Raw genomic sequence first — 18,607 nt, forward strand, 5'->3', positions numbered from 1 at the left:
GGCCTGGTGAAGACTTCTGGTCTTTTTGTTTCTGATCATTACCCTTCTGGTCTGCCTTTTTCTGATCACCGCCCTGGTTCTGGTTTTTCTGCTTAACTCTAGTCCTGACCCATCTATCTGCCTTCTTTCCCAATTCTTGAGCAGAAGTCAGATCAGAATCAATCAGGTGTTGATGCAGTAGCTGGTTTTGACAGTTGTTAAGGATTTGCTCTCTCATGATCAAATTATACAATCCTGTATAGTCCTTAACCTTACTTCCCACTAGCCAGCCTTCCAGAGCCTTAGTGGCACAATCTACAAAGTCAGTCCAGTCCTGAGTCTGTGTCTTCTGGGTATCCCTGAACAACAACCTGTATTGTTCAGTGGTTAGGCCAAACCCATCAATTGGAGCACTCTTCAGGACAGTGTAATTATCTGCATCCTCATCACTAACTGTGAGGAGCTTGTCTCTACCTTTCTCAGAGAAGGAGAGCCACAAGATAGCTGCCCACTGACTTTGGGGTACCTGCTGTACTTTGCAAGCTCTCTCCAAAGCAGTTATCCATTTGTGGATGTCATCCCCACACTTGTAGGGAGGGACAATCTTGCTCAGGTTTCTATTATCATAGTGTCTGTCTCTATCCTTGGGGATATTGCTGCCACCAGTGGGTTCTGACCCACTTAACTTTTGCTCTCTAGCCAGAGCAAGCTTCTCCTTGGCAAGGGCAAGTTCTTCCCTCTGAATCCTCAGATTAGCTTCCCTCATTCTGGCTTCATGCTCCTTTCTCTCAGGGGAAGTCATTCCCCTGTGAGAGGAAGCATTAGAGATGCTAGAGACATGGGAGTGGATGGATTCCCTTGAAGGGGATCTGTCCCTCCTGCTTCTCTGTGTAAGCCCACTTGGGGGTCTGTATGGGGGACCCCATGCAAACTCCCATGTAAGCTTAGGTTAGCCTGGCTAAGTCTTCCTACTTGGCCCTGGCTGTCTACCTCTTCATCTGAAGTCCCATCTGACTCATCTGTGGTGGGTAGACCCTCCTTTGTACCTAGGGTACTGGCCTGTAAGGCCCTCAAAGCATCATACTCCTCTAGGAGCTGTACTAACTGAAGGAGGGTAGGGTTTGCACCCTGCTTTAACTTTCTATGATGTCACTAGTTCTAGTGTACACCTTATATTAGTCCAAACAACCCTTATGGTGATTGGTTGTAAAGTCAACCTTATAGACCAGCTATCCTAGTGGTAGCATGGACAAGAGCAGTCTTAGGCTAAACTCTGAATGGCATGTGAAGCCAGCTGTGATACCATATATAATCCCTTGAATACCAAATGAAAGGACACCACAACAGATGTATATATAAAATAAAGTGTATTTATTCTAGTCAAACCCTCAGCACTCTTTATGAGATTAGAGGTAAGTACAACACAGTCTTATTTATGCACCACTGTCACGGAAATAGGATAGGCCTAGGCCTAGGCCATCGCTGGGGCTACACTATACTACCAACAGTTAGGAAGTGGGAGGCCCACGGGATTCAGGTGCAGAGTGGAAACACTCACGCGTAATGCGTAAAAGTCGATAGAATTACTAGCAGTTAGAAATTAACAGTTTAAGGACACTTCTGAAGCAGCTAGAGAGTCGAGACTCGGAAACTAGACCCTAGGATAGTCACTACCCTTGTGAGCACCGGAGTACCCAAGTTACCTAGCCCACGGGCTGCGGGTGCATAGGTGTGAACTTGCGTCGGGTTTCGTCGTGGACTTCTATGGATGCCTGAAGGAAAGATGCTGACAGGCAGTCAGTGAAGAGTGTCCGGTGGATCCCAAGGCTGGGATCAAGAAGAGAGGAGACCTGCAAGCAGAAGGGACAGAGTCAAGGTCACTAGCCAGTGACCACGTGGAACCAGGAAGGAACCAGGCGATGTCGTGAAGATTGCAGGTGAAGGTGAAGCTTGTCGCTGCAGCCACGGGGACCAGGAAACGTCGAGGACGACCAGGACCAGGAGGCGAGCTGTCCCACGAAGGCTCTTGCTGTCAGCGGTGTCTAAGTTGAACTAGGACTCACCAAGCCTTGGCAAGCGGAACCCACGAAGAACGGAGGACTTGCTTCTGGTGCAGACCAGGAAGGTCTGGGGTGCTTCTCTTTTGCAAGGAAGCGGGAGCCAGTCTGGAGGAGCCAAACCAGCAGGGAAGATTTCGGGATGCGTCGTCACAAAGGCCACTAGCCAACGGGCAAGCAACCGGACAGACGCGGCAAGCAGGAAAATGCAGAAGGGCCCCACGCAGGACTCGTGGAGTGTGGGGGGCTGATCTTCGGTGCAGATGGTGCTTGGGGTTGGGGCTTCTCAATCCCCGGTGCACAACTTCGAGGGTGCCTCAGAAGCTGCGCTGGAAGATACTAGCCACTTTTCCCAGGTAGCCGGTCCCACGTCTCTCCTCGCCTCCACGGATCTCAGCTCGGCTGTGGATGTGGATCAGGGTCGGAGAAGTCTGGAAGTCAAGGCTCTGGTCCGGCTCTGCAGTCGGTCCCTCGTAGAACTTCAGCAAAGCAAAGGGTAGTCTCTTAATGGTGCCTGTTTGCACAGGGTAGCCACTCCTTGGCCACAAGGGAGATTCTTCAGTCTTCTTGCGTCGAATGTCGAAGGTCCAGAGTTTCTGTTCAAGTTGCAGGTTCAGGATAATCTAATCTCCTGGGGCCCAGCTACCACTCTTATACTAATCTGGGGGGCTGGGTTGCCTGCTAGGTCACGCCTTATGGGTGGGACCTGGGAAGGGGGTGGTTACACCCCCTTCCCTTTGTCCAGTTTCGCGTCAGGACTGGGGCTGGAGTGCCCCAGTACCGGTTTGAACTGGACTATGCATGGGACACCTTGTGTGCCCCAGGCAGTGTCTAGTTTCTTTCATCCCTCCCTGCCCCAATACACTAAGGCCTGTCTGGGGTGGTGCTCGCACCTCCCAAGGCAGGAAACCTATTGTCCAAGCCTCCCTTGCCGGGATCACTCCCAGCAGCAGGAGGTCAGACTCGTGTCTGTGGCAGCAGCATCCATTTTGTGATGCTGGGGCTCTGGTTAACTTTAACCGGGTAAGTAGGTTACAACATGTCTTCTCCCTCTAGAAGGGAGGGATAATTTCCTCATCCCCAGAAATGGGATGGGGGTATTTTTCCAAAGTGTTAGATACCTTACACGACATGTTTTGATAAAGCCAAACCATAGTTACCATAACCGTTTAAGATTATAAGGCACTTTAAGAGTATATGGTAGGCTATATCATAGAACAGCTATAAGGACATGGTTCCGAAAGCTGCAGACAGGCTCAGCTCATGCTAGAGCACCATCTCACATGTTACCAAGCACTCTGCCTCCAGGATTGTTAAGGCCTGCCATAGGAGTGGCTGATAGGTACACATGTGTCTATATGTAAGTTAGGTATAGGAATACTACACCTAAGCAAGGAGTGATTACACAGCCTTGCCCCAGCTGAGTGATCCGCCAGTTGTGTCATAATGGAAGGCCAGGCCAGGGGTGGCGTAATACATGCTGCAGCCCCTGGTAGGCCTAGGGTACACCTATGCCCTGGGTACCTAAGGTACACTGTACAGGGGCCAATAAGGTGACCCTATCCAAATGGGTTATGCACCTAAAGTACATAGTATCAATTTAGAGAGAGAGCAGCAGGGCTGTGGGTCTGATCAGCAGGCCCACAGCCACATCTAAGTCGAAAACCAGTAAAGCAAAAGCAAAAAGTGGGGGTGAACATAGAAAGCAGACCCTACTCTCCTACATCTGGGTCAACACATAAAATGTCCATCTACTTAATTCTCAAATATTTCTTTCAAGCTTGACCAAGTCAAGGAGGTCCTCCTAATGACAGCCAAGTATTGCGTGCAAAGGTGTGGGGCGGGGGGCTGACTCTCCACAGCTGTCTGCTTAAACACAGGAGATCTGGCACTGTATAATCAACAACAAGGATCCTCCTCTAAGCAGAGCACCTACCAAGGGTGGACAACGAATTTGTGGATCAGCCACAAGTCTGCGAGTCAGAAAATCACCCTCAGATTCAGGTACTTCTAGCTAAGAGGAGCCCCAGCTATCAAACTCTTTGGCCAGAAAACACAATATGACCAAACTTTGCCTCAAGGTATCCATTTCTTCAGTCCATGGGCATTGCATCCTGAATGAACTTATCAGGGTTTTTTGCTTATTTTTTTCCTCCTCTTCCGCATATGGTGAGGAGATCGAAGAGGTGTCTTAATCCTCATCCCAGAGCAGACGGCCTCCCCCTCCAACTTCTGCCAGGGAGCCCTGGTAATCAGTGCTCATGGAGATGTCCATCTATCCCCAAAAGAAGCTGCTGGCCAGGCCTTCTTGTGCAACAACACAACCAAATTTAGCACCCAGATCCCAAGCTGCTGAATTTGGAATCTGGCACCTGAGGTCTTATCGTTTGGCTACCTAAACATCTCTGATGAGGGTATGTCCGTTGGCATACATATCGGTTCACATAAGTTATAAAGTAGATGGAAGTTGAATTATCGTAAATGCAGGTGTTTACCTAACACGTCTTATACTGCTACCCTCTCTGTGTAAGAGCCCACGCTTATTATTTGGCTTATCTTCAGCTTTCAAGTCTAATAGGAACTAACATGTTGGGAACCTTTGAGACGCGCAGTGGAAATTTGTGTGGTTGAAATGCTCATCCATTCTTCTTTTTTAATTTCAGGATTGTTTGAAATCCTATTGAAATGTTGACCGGATTGACATGTTGGCAATAGCACTTGTATATGGTTGGTATTTACTAACCTGTTCTCATGTAAAATAGTGTGCAACAAAGTAAATCTTTGTATGCCTAATTTATAATGTAAAGCACAGGTATAATGTGTGTATGCCTTTTACCAGGCCCCATCCTCCACGCACATTAACTTATGATTCAGCAAGCTTTAAAAGGTAGACATCTAACATTGTCAATTGTTTTTATTCTGGTTGAATCGACTTTTAATGCAGGCCTTCATGCTCCTCTGTGACCTTTTGATGATCTTCAGCCATCAGTTGACTACAGGAGGACGAGAAGGACTGTCACTGCTGGTTTTCAACCCAGATATTGGCCTTCAGTCTGAACTCCTGAACTTCGTTTTGGACCATGTTTTCATTGATCAGGATGACGAGAACCAGAGCATGGGTAAGTCACTTTTGTTAAGAACCAAATGAACATGAATTGTCAGGATGAAGATTTTTTAATGTTGCCTTGGTATTTTGTAGTTGCACACTTAATGTTCATTACAAATGTCTTGAATTCTAATATCTGATAGAGACGTCTAGCCGCAGATTCCTTATCTTAGAATATCCCCAGGCGTCAGGCTGGATCCGGAAAATATTCCGCAGCAGCACCTCTGTGCGCCGGGGGCGGCTCCACCCTGACGTCGTCCACGGACAGGACGTCAGTGGAGCCATATATGCCCCTCCCGGCGCGCTGATGTCAGTTTCCTTCTTTTCCGCGTCCAAACGCAGTTCCTGGAAAACAGCAGTTCCTTGGCCTGGTTTTGGGGCCTTCTCGACACCCTCGGATGTCGTGGGAACAGTGTGCAATGCCTTCCGGCTTTAAGGCTTGTGAAGCCTGTGCACGTCAGATGTCTGGCACTGACCCACACCTCAACTGTATGTGGTGCCTCGGCGTGCGCCACGACTCCAAGGACTGTGACGCCTGTCGGAGGATGAAGCCGAAGTCTTTGAGGGCGCGTCGCATGAAATTGCTGTCCGCACGGATGTCCGGTCCTGCTCCCTCCTTTGTTTTGAGTCACGCCCCCTCTCTCTGGTGCACCTTCGGATCTCACAGAGGTAGCAGGCACTCATGCTGGGTCTTCGTCTGCGGATGTTTCCCCGGCACAGGCTGTGTGCGTCGACTCAGATTCCGGAGCCGACGCGAGGCCACCGGGCCATGACCCAGAGCACAGCCCTCCCCGTCTGTATACGCATAGCCCTGTGCGGCTTCCTGCGCCGACGTTGGAGGCAGCGATGCCGGGTACTACCCCAGGCTCGACGCATGCACCTCGTGCTTCCTACAGACAGGTTGCGCTAGGATCGATGTCGGTCGGCGTCACAGTCGCATCATCTGTGGAGGTCGTCGACGTCTAGGCGGCTCCGATGCGGCGTCGATTGACATCGGTACCAACGTCGATTCTGCTTCCCTTGATGATTGCTCCCCCCCGACTCCTCGAGCGGCGATAGGTCTCCAACACGGCATCCGTCGACGCCTGTCTTAACACCTCCTCATTTGGAACCTGATGCTTCCCTGGACTCCCCAAATCAAGGAGCCAGGGTGCAAGTGCCCTGTGTTGCCTGGCTTTCAGGTCAGTCTCCGGCTCCTCCACTCCTAATGTCTAGGCCATCTGAGATGGTCGGGCATCCCCATTACCTGTGTCTGGATGACTGGGTGATCAAACCTCGGTGGCCAGAGATTGTCGCTCAACCTGAACTCAACAGTATCCCTATTTTTTTGACCTAGGCTTTTGATAAATGAGCTAATAACTCACCCGATGCCCTCCCAACGGTTCCAGTGCACAAGGTTTGTACTAGACACCACCCTTCTTCGTGCCTTCCCTCCACCAGGAGGATTGCCAAAATAGAGGAGATGGCACCATTGTTTCTTAGTAGCGTGCATGTCCCTTTTTCTGAGGGTCTTTCGATTCCTCTGTCTGCCGGTTACCTGCATTTTCATAGTCATGCACGTTGGCGCGTGAGGGCCCCTGCAGTGGTGCCTCCGAATGCAGTAGCTACAGTACAGACGGGAACATGGTGGCCTCCTTCGTGTTAATCTATGTGATGTGAGGCAGTTTGGTGGTGACAAGACAAGCCTGTGTTGCAGGATGGCCTTCTCTCCACTGACCTTGGCTAAGGTAGAGACTGATGCCATCACCATCTGAAAGAAACACGTAGTGATAGATTACTTACCTTAGAATTACCCCCAGGCGTCAGACTGGATCCGGAAAGTTTTCATCAGCAGTACCCCTGCGCGTCGGTAGGCATCGTTGTGCGGCTCCGTGTGCGTTGTTGGCGCCGAGATGACGTCGCTGGAGCTACTTAGACGCGCCTCGCACTCTGGGTCAGGTAAGTCGAAGCATTCCAAAAAGAAGTCAAAGAAGCGTCGTCGCTCCTCGACTTCCCGTCGCGGGACGAGGGTGCGGGTGGTGCCACCCCCGAGGCTCCAGCGGAGCCTGCGACGTCGCCGCCGACATACCCACCCTTTCCTGGTCCGTCGGCGACGCCTGCTCAAGTGCAAGAGTTTCTTCCTGCCATGGCCCGACTCTTTGGGCCGTCTGGCCCCGCCGGTGCGCCTAAGGGCCCCGCGGGCCCAACTGGGGGTCCTGTCCTTCCATCGCCGGCGCCACAGGACCACCCAGGATCGGACACTGGTCGACGCCGGTTGACCTGATAACACCTCCACCGACTTTGACCCCAGTTTCAGCCCTGAACCAGACACAGTGCCGGATTGACGTCGCTCGACGCCGATTCCGACGCAGATGGGGCCCTTTTTCCCCTTTGTCCGTCCTCCTTATTTTCAGCCTGTTTCGCAGACTTCGGAGGAAGGGGAGGGCTGGGAGGGGTCTGAGGACACTCTCACACAACAGTGTGATTATGATCCGGACTGGGCAGAGGATTTGGGGGATGCCAGTGGTCTTGACACCTCACCTGACCTTGGCATACTGACTCCTCCTACTGTGGCTACGGAGGAGGGAGCCAGTAATGCAGTGGTATTGCGTAGGGCAGCCAAGGCCCTCCACCTCGAACTCCCTACAGTAGCCGTCAGGACTAACCTCCTGACAGAAGTGCTTCAGCTGGCGGCAACCTCTTCGGAGCCCTTTTGGGCACTTGGTCCAGGCCCAACACAGGGGCTCCTGTGGACAGGAACGTGGCCCTACGCCATCGCCCGGAGACCTCCCCCCCCCCCCCCCCCCTCTTTCTCTCTGTAGGAGAGTGGCATCGACTGCATAGTTGCCCCCAACTTTTTGCTGATGTTTTGACTGTTTTATGACTCTAGCCAGGCTGTGGCCCTGCTATCCAGGACCCCAGCCTATCTGCTTCCTCTGTTAAACGATGTGAGTACCCTAGGTACAAACCAATTGGATGCTGAGGATGCCCTGACAGTCCCTTGTAGATGGTACCCAGGGCATGGGTCCCTCAGTAGGCCTACCAGGGCTGCAGCACTTATTGTGCCACCCTGGGACAGCCATACAAACTGACACCACCAGACCTCTACTGTAGTCTGGGTAAGGTGGTGCTAGCACCCCTTACAGGGCTATAGGTACCCTATATCCCTCCCCATTACAACACATATACTCTCATAGGTCACCCCTATAGCAGGCCTTGGTAATCCTACAAGGCAGGGTGCTGAGGTATGTGCGAGGGGGGGACCCCTACCTGAGTAGGGCCCCTCTGCAACCTTCGTAAAACCATTGCTGGGTTGTTTGTAGTGTAGCCATACCATATACTATTAACCGCATTATAAGTCTATCGCGATAACTTGAATGGCTACACAGAACCATATCGTGTTTGGTGTCAAACATGTAGGAATCATACCCCCAGTCCAGCCATGGGCATGAGGGCACCATTCCCCCCTGCTAGAGGGGCGATATGGGAAAAGCGGCAGAATTTAGACACCAATTTAAAAGTGCACACGTAGTACAAAATGGCTACTACCCGCCACCCACACGACTCTGGCTGGCTGTTGCTGGGGAAAATCCCAGCCTCGCCAGCTGGACAATAGGGCTCCTGTGGCAGGGAGGTGCTAGCATCTCCCCAGACAGGATATGTGGATTGGAACAGGGTGGGTGCACCAAATGTCCTTTCAGAGTTGCACTTAGGCAGCTACAGCGCCTACATTCTGCATACACCGCTTGGAACCGGTTCAGGGGCTTCCTGCCCCTCGCCCAGGTGGGAAACACACAAAGGGGAGACGGTGTAGCCACCCTTTCCCGCCTCACCCCTCATTGGTGGACACTACTCTGGACACTCCCCTAATCTTGGGGATAAAGGTGAATAACGTAGCCCCAGAGCCTCAGATTAATCTTGGACTTTACAGACTTGACCTTCGACGAGCTGCTGCCCAGCTGACTGAAGAAATCTCCCTTGGGGTAAAGGAGTTACCCCCCTGCTTGGCAGGCACCTGAAACACTGCAAGTGACCCGGTTGGAACTTCGCCGCTCCCATGGACTTCGTCGACTTCCAGCACCCTCGAGGTGGGTTTCCTAATCATCCCAGAGGCCAGTGAGTGTGCACAGCAAACCTGAGCACCGTGGACCGCGTGGGTGCCGAGATTCCCAATACCCCTTCGAGAAGGACTCCCAGGTGTCGAAGACCGCCGAGAGGCAGAGTTCGTCGAAACAGACTCACGAGGTGGGACGTTCGGCGACGAAAGACAAGACCGCGTCGACGCAAGCTCCGTCGAAGAGACCTGCGGTCGACGCCGAGCACATCTCAAGCATGGAGAAGAAAAAGAGAAGGCTCGAGGCGGAGATGGAGAGCATCCTTCAGAGGAAGAAGTTCGACGAACGAATGAAACAATTCAAAATCCCAACGGTCCCGTCGACGGAGGTCGTGGAGATTGAGGTAGAAGGGGATTTCGACGCCGAAGAGCAGTTGAGAAGTCCTGAAGAGGAGGAGGAAGGCACCTACTATGAGGGAGAAGGTGATGATGAGGATCAGCAGTCGTTCTACGGCTCGGCGCCGTCGACGAGTCAGGAGCTGGAATGGCAGGACATAGACACCGAAAACCCCGAAGAGCCCGTGGACTCGTATCCTTCGAGGCCTTCACCGCCTGACGACATCGGGGCGTACAACTTGGTTGTCAAGAGTGCTGCAGCAGCCTTTGGTGTGAAATTGGACGAGGAGAAGCCGAAAGCAGACTTTCTACTCGAAACTCTGCTCCCCATCCAGACGAGGAGCCAGTTCCTCCCCATGCTCCAAAGCGTGATGAACCAAGGGAAGGAGGCGTTTAAGGACCCGGGAACATGCCGGTCCATCACACCCAGAACGGAAAAGAAGTACAAGCACTCCTCGCAGGATCCTCCTTACATCAAGGGATCGGTCACGGCAGATTCCATCATTGCTTCCACGGCCAGGAAAAGAGCCAATGTGCCGGCGACCTCGGGGCCACCTCCTGATAAGGAGAGCAGAAGGATGGACCTCACTGGAAGGAAGGTAGAAAGAAACGCCGCAATGCACTGGCGCATGGCAAACTCAAACGCGCTACTGAACAGGCACCAGTACCAGCACTGGGATGAGATGGGGGAACTAGTCAAGCATCTCCCAGAAGAGTACTTCCCATCTAGTGGAGGAAGGGAAGAATATCGCCAACTCATGCATCAAGACTGCATTGGACGGGGCGGAAACTTCGAGCAGACTGATGGCCATAGGGATCACGGAAAGGAGGCAGGCTTGGCTAAGAATTTCTGGATTCAAGCAGGAAGTCCAGAATAACATACTGAACACCCCTTTCAACGGTAAAACGCTGTTAGGGGAAACGGTGGACGAGAAGCTCACCCAACTGAAAAAGGAAAATGAGACCGCAAGATCCATGGGAGCCCTGCAATTCAGAGGAATGCGAAGAGGCACCCCAAATCGGAGACCCTACGGAAGGGGAGGAAGCCAGCAGGGTACGTCGCACCAGACATTCCAGCACGGGCAGCAGGGGGACAGTCACAGCCAGCAGGGACAGCAGAAGCAGAACTGGCAGTACCAGCCTCGAGGCCAGTCCTTTCGAGGGAGAGGAAACGGATGTGGCCAAAGGAGGAGAGGGGGAGACCAACCCTCATCTAAGTGACTACACACACAAAAGGACGCTCACCCGCAGCATACCCCGAAGGGTGAAGCGCAATGTAAGAACACCAAGGGGGTTACACAAAACAAGCGCCTACGAGCATGCAACACCGATAGGCGGAAGACTGGGCCTCTACCTTCAACAATGGCAAGAAATAACCTCAGACAAATGGGTTCTCAACGTCATACAGCACGGATACTGCATAGAGTTAGAGAAAAGGCCTCCAAACAAGAAACCAAAGAGAAGACAGCGCTCAGGTCAGGAGCTCGCTCAACTCAGGGAGGAGACACTTCAACTACTGAAAAAGAAGGCCATAGAACTAGTGCCACGCAGAGAAAGGAACAAGGGGGTGTACTCAAACTACTTCCTTGTACCAAAGGTGGACGAATTCCTAAGACCCATCCTGGACCTAAGGTTCCTAAACAAATTCATAAAGACGCAAAAATTCAAAATGACATCACTACAAGAAGTGCTACCCCAAATACGAGGCGGAGACTTCATGTCCACCGTGGACCTCAAGGACGCCTACCTGCACATCCCAATGAACAGGCGACACAAAAACCTGCTACGGTTCAGCATCAACCAGGATCATTATCAGTTTACAACCCTGGCATTCGGCCTAAAGTCGGCCCCAAGGGTCTTCACAAAATGCCTTGCAGCAGTAGCAGCGTACCTACGAAGGGAAGGGATTCATGTGTACCCTTACCTAGACGACTGGCTAGTCAAAGCAAACACTCGCGAAAAGTGCGAGGAGCACGCAGAACGGGTGACAAGAACACTAACAAACCTGGGGTTCTCGATACACTGGGGGAAGTCATCGATAGAACCAGAGCAGGTGAAGATCTTCCTGGGGGCGACTATCAACACCATAGACGGAACGGAGATGCCCAGCGACAGAAGAACAATAGCCCTGCTGAACGAGACGCGTCTCTACCAGAAGGGGCGAGTTCTGACAGTGAGAACAGTGAGCAAGATCATGGGGATGATGGCGTCATGCATCCACCTAGTCCCCAATGTACGGCTTCACATGAGACCATTCCAAGAATGGCTGCAAAAGCAATGGTCACAAGCAAACGGAAGTTGGGAGGATCTAGTGGTTGTTACGCACGCAGTGCAAGAGGAGATAACATGGTGGAACAGGGAGAACTTAACTACAGGAAAGACCTTGAAACCACCAAACCCAACTGTGACCATTACCACGGACGCATCACAAATAGGATGGGGAGCACACATGAACAAACTCAGGGTGAGGGGTCTGTGGACTCCGGCAGATGCGGTCAGACACATCAATTACCTGGAATTGAAGACTGTCTTGCTAGCCCTGTAGGCCTTCCAGAAACAGCTATACAACCAGAAAGTGTTGATACAGACGGACAATCCCACTACCATGTTCTATATCAACAAGCAGGGAGGGACACAATCGTTCCCCCTTTCCACTCTGGCACAGGAGATTTGGAGATGGGCCATCCCACTCAAGATAGACCTGCTGGCCATACACCTTCCAGGGAAGGACAATGTGGAGGCAGGCTGGCTCAGCAGACAGACATCGGCATCCCACGAGTGTGAGCTCAATGGACAGGAAACACAGAGGCTATTCCAAAGGTGGGGAACACCGACAATAGACCTGTTTGCAACATGCCTGAATGCAAAATGCAAAAACTTTGCATCCAGACAACCAGAACAGCAATCGTAAGGGAATGCCCTATGGATAAGTTGGTCAAAGACATTTGCCTACGCTTTTCCACCGATACCGCTGTTACACAGGGTGCTCGACAAGTGCAGGACCAGCAACATGACACTGATCCTAGTGGCACCACAGTGGGTAAGGCAAACTTGGTTCTCTCAAATAGTGGAAATGGCACAAGGCACTCCTCACAAATTCACAAGAAGAAAGGACCTGCTCTCCATGCAGAACGGAGAGGTCCTGCACCCAGAACCAGAGAGCCTCAGCCTGGCGGCATGGCACCTGAAGACTTAGTTTGCGCACCTGAACCTACCTCAAAGCACTATGCAAGTTCTGCGGGAGGCAAGGAGACCTACAACACGAAAATGCTATGGGGAGAAATGGAAAAGGTTCACAATATGGTGCAGCAGAAATAAACTACTGAATAAAATGACAACAGAGTCAACGGTGCTTAGATATCTCACACACCTACTAAAAAGTAATCTATGCTCATCCTCCCTAAGGGTACACCTGGCGGCAATCGTAGCTTACACACTAGGGGAGAGAGGAGGTAGTAAAGAGATTCCTGGAAGGGGCGAAAAGAATTGCGCCTCCAAAGAGGATGCCGCCGCCGGCATGGAACCTCAACGTGGTCCTAACCGAGCTTATGAAGGAGCCCTTTGAACCTATCCACAAGGCCTCGCTGCAAATGCTGACAATGAAAACAGCCTTCCTGGTAGCGATAACCTCGCTGCGCAGAGTGAGCGAGCTGCAAGCACTGACACTGCAAGAACCCTACATCCAGATACACAAGGACAGGGTGGTTCTAAGAACAGACCCACACTTCATGCCTAAGGTGGTGTCGGCATTCCATATGAACCAGACAATTCAGATACCGAGTTTCTTTCAAAACCCCACGACAAGCGCAGAAAGGGCACTGCACACTCTGGACGCTAGAAGGGCAGTGATGCACTACATTGAGAGGACCAAAGAGCACAGGAAGACCAAGCAGCTCTTTGTCTCCTTTGCAACTAGTTTACTGGGTAGACCCGTGACAAAAGCCACCATTGCACGATGGATTGCACTGACAATACAATTCTGTCACAAACAAGCAGGGCAGGAGCTATCGGATGGGCCACGAGCCCACTCCACAAGGAAGAAGGGAGCAACTATTGCCTTTCTGGCAAATACGCCCATTCAGGACATATGCCTGGCGGCAACATGGGCTTCAGTGCACACGTTCACCAAGCACTATTGCGTGGACGTTCAGATGAACAAGGAAGCACAAGTAGGACAGAAGGTGCTTCAACACATATTCAACAGCCAACACTCATCTACCACCCAGCCGCCGCAAAGATAACAAACCACTACAAAGTCTATGCACAGCATAGTGAATCCAGAAAGATTAACGCTGCAAATCGAATAGTTTCTTACCTGTCGGTGTAGTTTTGCAGCTTGAAGATCTTTCTGGATTCACTAGCGAACCCACCCACCTCCGCCAGGAAGATGAGGATGGCGGAAGAGGTGGAAGGGCATGGAAGAACAGAATAATTGGAATACTAAAAGAAATTGGAAAAGGAAAACTAAGAGAGCGCCTAGGGTTAAAAAAAAAAAGAGAAGGGGAAAAAAGAACCCGAAGATAGCGCCCCAAAGGTGGGACTTCCGCAGGAAGCACGACGACATCACGAGAGGTGCACCAAATGGTGGGACGTCGACGCCCACCAGGGCTACAAAAAAAGGAAAAAGAAAGACTACGAATCCGGACCCAACCACCAGTTTGCGGAATAATGCACAGCATAGTGAATCCTGAAAGATCTTCAAGCTGCAAAACTACACAGACAGGTAAGAAACTATTCGTTCCCCTGGTTGCTCCAGGCCTGCTCTACAGTCTCTCCAAAGGAGACCTCTCACAGACCTCGTGGGTCTGCACCAGTAGCTGATTTGTTAATCTTGCGTGGGTTACGGTTGCCAAGGCTTAGTGGATCCAATCCGGACACTAACACCGCAGCGACCCTCATCCGACGTGGGACAGTCGCCCTCCAGAAGCTGGCCTTCCTTGAAGCCTCCCGGAGCCCGTGGCTGCAGATCCAAGCTACACCTCTTTCCGCTTGAAGCACCCGACATTGAAGGGCTCTTTCCTTTGAGCTCCCTGGTCACTGTGCCGTGGCCCAGACTCTGTCCCCTCTGCTTTCAGGTTCTTCTCTACAACTTCTACAACTTCAATCTTAACGGCATCATCGACGCTTTTGGCTAGCAGCAGTTTTGTAAATTTTCCCATTGAAAATCAGCCCGCGACCCGACATCGAAAACGACCTATGCACCCGGCTTCCCTGGGGCAGGTAACAGTGGTACCTCGGTACTCTCGTGGTAGTGGGCTCCTCAAAAGCTTAACTCTAAAGTTTTAACTTTGAACTCCTGCAAGAAGTGTCTGTAATCTGTTTAAATCAAACCGCGACATTCTCCATAGGCTTTAATAGAGATCCCGATAGCAGCTATTTCCACTGCACGCGCCTCCCGTGGGTCCCCTTCCTCATAACCTGGGGTGGATTCTTAAGGGGCCAGCGATCCTAAATGCCGTAGGCATTGTTTGTAGAATTGTCGTGGTTCTTATACCACTTTTTTAATGTATGGTTTGGACCCCCCCTGGGGCCCTGTGATTCCAGTGCTATTTATTGTGTTTATAAATGCTTGTTAGAATTGTAACTTTGCCACTAGCCTCATAAAGAGACTGTGGGATTCTGTCTAGAATAAATACATATATTTTATATATATACCTGTGTGAACTACTGTTTCATTTGGTCATTCAAGAGGTTATCTATGGTAAAACAATAAGCTTCTAATCACAAGAAAACTCCACTGAATGTGTGGAGGAGGGAACAAGAGGCGTGGGGTTCTAGGAGCTAGCAGCCTCCAATACTAAATATTTACCACAAAAGAGCTGCTCCTAGTGTGATAACCCAAACGAGTTACAAGAACGTCGTGAGTGTGGGCATCTCACAAAAAGTTACGGACTGGTCTCACACACCACCTGGTGTCATGCTTCATCATTGACCAGTCCTTGCCCTCCAAAACCTTCGTTTGATGGAGGGCGGGCATACACTTGACGACAGGGATGCACTTCTAAGTGACTAAGTGGGGGCCCGTGAATATGTGAGTGGGGTTAAAAATCATTATAGTAGTCAGAGGCGTTTTTAACGTGAAATGAAAACTATATGATATTAAAATGTAAATGTGACGGTGATTGGGGTAGTTAGTGTCCCCTACCGTCTAGTGAATGGTCGACATGTTTCTGCCCAAGCTGCCCAATTGGGTCCATGGCATTCATCAGGACCTAGAGATGAGAAAGGGGCTCCGTTCTTACCAAATGTTGGTAAGATGTTACCACTGTGTGAGTATGGCGTTGGTCACACTTCACTGTTTTTAACTGCTTCCAATGGTGAAGCCTAAAGTAAAAATATTGGAGAAATAATGATTAGTGCAACTCGTTGGGTCACTTGTACCTGTAAGGAAAAAAGAGAGAAAGACAATGCATGCATTGGTTTCTAAGCGTGAAAAAATGTGTGTATGTGTCTTGGTGGCACTCTAATTGTGTACACTTGTGTGAAACTTTGAGGATGGTGGCAGGCGGCGTTGCTACCAGTCTTACCCTAATGGAATGGACAACTTGTCCCATGGGGGAAGGGGCGGAGGGAATCCACAGTTTTTGTCTCCTTTGCAAAAGAAAACATAGAAAGCCACAGCCTTCATAAAAGCGTTTTGGTTTGAGAGAAATCTCCCAAAGCGAACTGAGCAGTGATCTATTCAAACCTCATGGGGTAAATGGGCCTACACACATACACACACTCCCTGGTCTTTCAGTTCATGCACACTCTTACTATGACATGTGATGGATGCGTCCCGAATCCTGTACGTCCGCTCCCGGTCCTCCCGAATGTGGAAATGGCATATTGTGGCACATTGTGTTTAAAATTGTGTTGCCCATTGCAACCACTTGTAACCTTCTACAAAAGTCAATTGCATATTGCAAAAGTATTTATGTAAAGCATCTCATTCTGGGAAAGTATATTTTAATACCTATTGTTGGTTCTAAAATAAAACAAGCATATATTTTTTATATATAAACCATTGGCCTAGAGTTCAGTTATTGAGTGTGTGAGACCATTTACTTACTGAGTGTGTGCAACAATTGCTTTACACTGTCCTCTGATACTGCCTTACTGCTCGACCAAGCTACCACTTTAGAGCGTAAGGTTATATCTAACTTTAACCTCTGCAAAACCTCTGGGGACTGTGGACTCTGTATATACTGTTCCCTGTATTTGGGAACAGTATATAGAGAGCCACTTTCTCACACCGACCCCCACCATCGGTGTCTCTACTGTCTTGGGGCCAACCACGATGACAAGTCGTGCCCCGATTGCTGGGCCTTGACGTCGAAAGCTAGGCGGGAGCGGTCCCACAAGCTCCTCGAGATCCGTCAGTCGGCTCAGCGCCGCTCAAGGTCCCGGTCGAGGAGGAAGTCGAGGGACCGGTCGCGGAGCCGCAGTCCTCACCACTCGTCGGGATCCAAGTCCTCGCACTCAGGTAAGTCGAGGCATGGCAAAAAGAAGTCAAAGAAGCGACATCGCTCTTCTGACTCCCCTCGCCGGTTGCGCATCTCGGCCGTGGGTTCGGGTGGCACCACCCGCGTGGCTCCACTGGAGCTGCATGAGTCTCATCCGGCCCCTGGGTTTCATGCGACTCCGGGCGAGATTCGAGACTTCCTCGTGGCCATGAGGACTTTCTTCCCCCCCGTCGAGGCCTGCCGGCTCGCCTCCGGGCCCTGCAGGTCCGACTGGGGGTCCTCGAGAGCCGGCGCCATCGTCGACTTCAGTCCCGACGAAGTGGCCCCTGTGGGATCCAGTCCTGGATCCCAGTTGACCTCACGACTCCTCCGCTGGCGCCGACCCCCATGGTGTCGCTGCCGGCGCCGTCCTCTGGTTTCAGCCCCGGTCCGGTGTCGGAGCGGCGCCGCTACACGCTGTCTCTGGTGTCGATGGGTGGGGAATTCACCTATGACCTGGTTCCGTCCTTTCTGCTTGTTTATCAGGACCCTGATGAAGGGGACGACTGGGAGGGGTCTGAGGACCCTCTGGCACAGCAGGGGCAGATGAGCTGGGGGAGGCCAGTGGTCTAGCCACTTAGCCTGACACTGGTTTCATCTCTCCTCCTTATGCTGTGGTGCTGCGCAACGCGGCCAAAGCCTTGGGCCTGGAGCTCCCTGCAGCGGCCGTGAGGACTAACCTCCTCACTTAGTGCTTCAACCGCCAGTAAGCTCTTCGGAGCCTCTGCTGCAGTTTAATGAGGCCCTCACCGACGTTCTGATGTGCACTTGGTCCAAACCCTCCAAAGTCTCTCCTGTGGATCAGAACGTGGCCCGACGCCACCGCCCCGCGCCGGACGACCCCTGCTTTCTGTCCATACACCCCACCCCTGAGAGTCTGGTTATCCAGGCCTCCACGTCCTAAACCGCCTTCCTGTCATCACCTCGGGACCGGGAATCCAAAAGGATGGAACAGTTTGGTAAGAAACTGTTTTCCTCCCTCAGTCTTGGGTTACGGTCCATTAATGCCGCATACCTTTTGGACCGTTACACCCACTCTCTGTGGGATACGGTGGCGGACGTGCTGCCCCAGTGTCCAGAGGAGGCCAGGACACGGCTCGCCCAGGCTCTTGCTGAGGGGTGTGATGCAGCACGGTATTCCATTAGATGTGTACTTGACACCACGGATTCGCTGGGTAGAGCGATTGCAACGACGGTGACGATTCGTCGTCACGCCTGGCTGAGGTCCACAAACTTTTCAGGGGATGTCCAGAGCACTCTCATGGACATGCCCTTTGATGGCCGTCGCCTTTTTGGCGACAAAGCAGATAGCGCACAGAAGCGCTTTAAGGAGTCCAGGGCTACGGCCAAGTCCTTGGGTCAGTCGACCCAGCGCCAGCAAACTTCTGCTTTTCGCCCCTTTCGTGGCCAAGGGAGGGGCGCCCCCGCACGTTCGTCCAGCCACAGGCCGCTGAACCAGCCTCATCTCGGTCCCGGACGTGGATTCCGCCATGGCGGAGCAGGGGGACAGAGAGCTGGTCAGTGCACATCCGCTCCCGCAGGATCTGCCTCA

General features: G+C 51.6%; 1 protein-coding gene across 2 annotated transcripts in view; it reads left to right on the forward strand.

The window, feature by feature from the left end:
• The window catches only part of STAG1 (STAG1 cohesin complex component), a 1,292,585-nt gene that overhangs the window by 980,294 nt on the left and 293,684 nt on the right, over positions 1-18,607 (forward strand). For both annotated transcript variants that reach the window (XM_085634343.1, XM_085634344.1), the window contains exon 24: positions 4,981-5,155. In XM_085634343.1, coding sequence (XP_085490469.1) covers positions 4,981-5,155 — 175 coding nt within the window. The remainder of the gene's footprint in view (positions 1-4,980; positions 5,156-18,607) is intronic.

Source organism: Triturus cristatus, chromosome 11 (genome assembly GCF_964204655.1).
Source record: "Triturus cristatus chromosome 11, aTriCri1.1, whole genome shotgun sequence".
NCBI classification, from domain to species: Eukaryota; Metazoa; Chordata; class Amphibia; order Caudata; family Salamandridae; genus Triturus; species Triturus cristatus.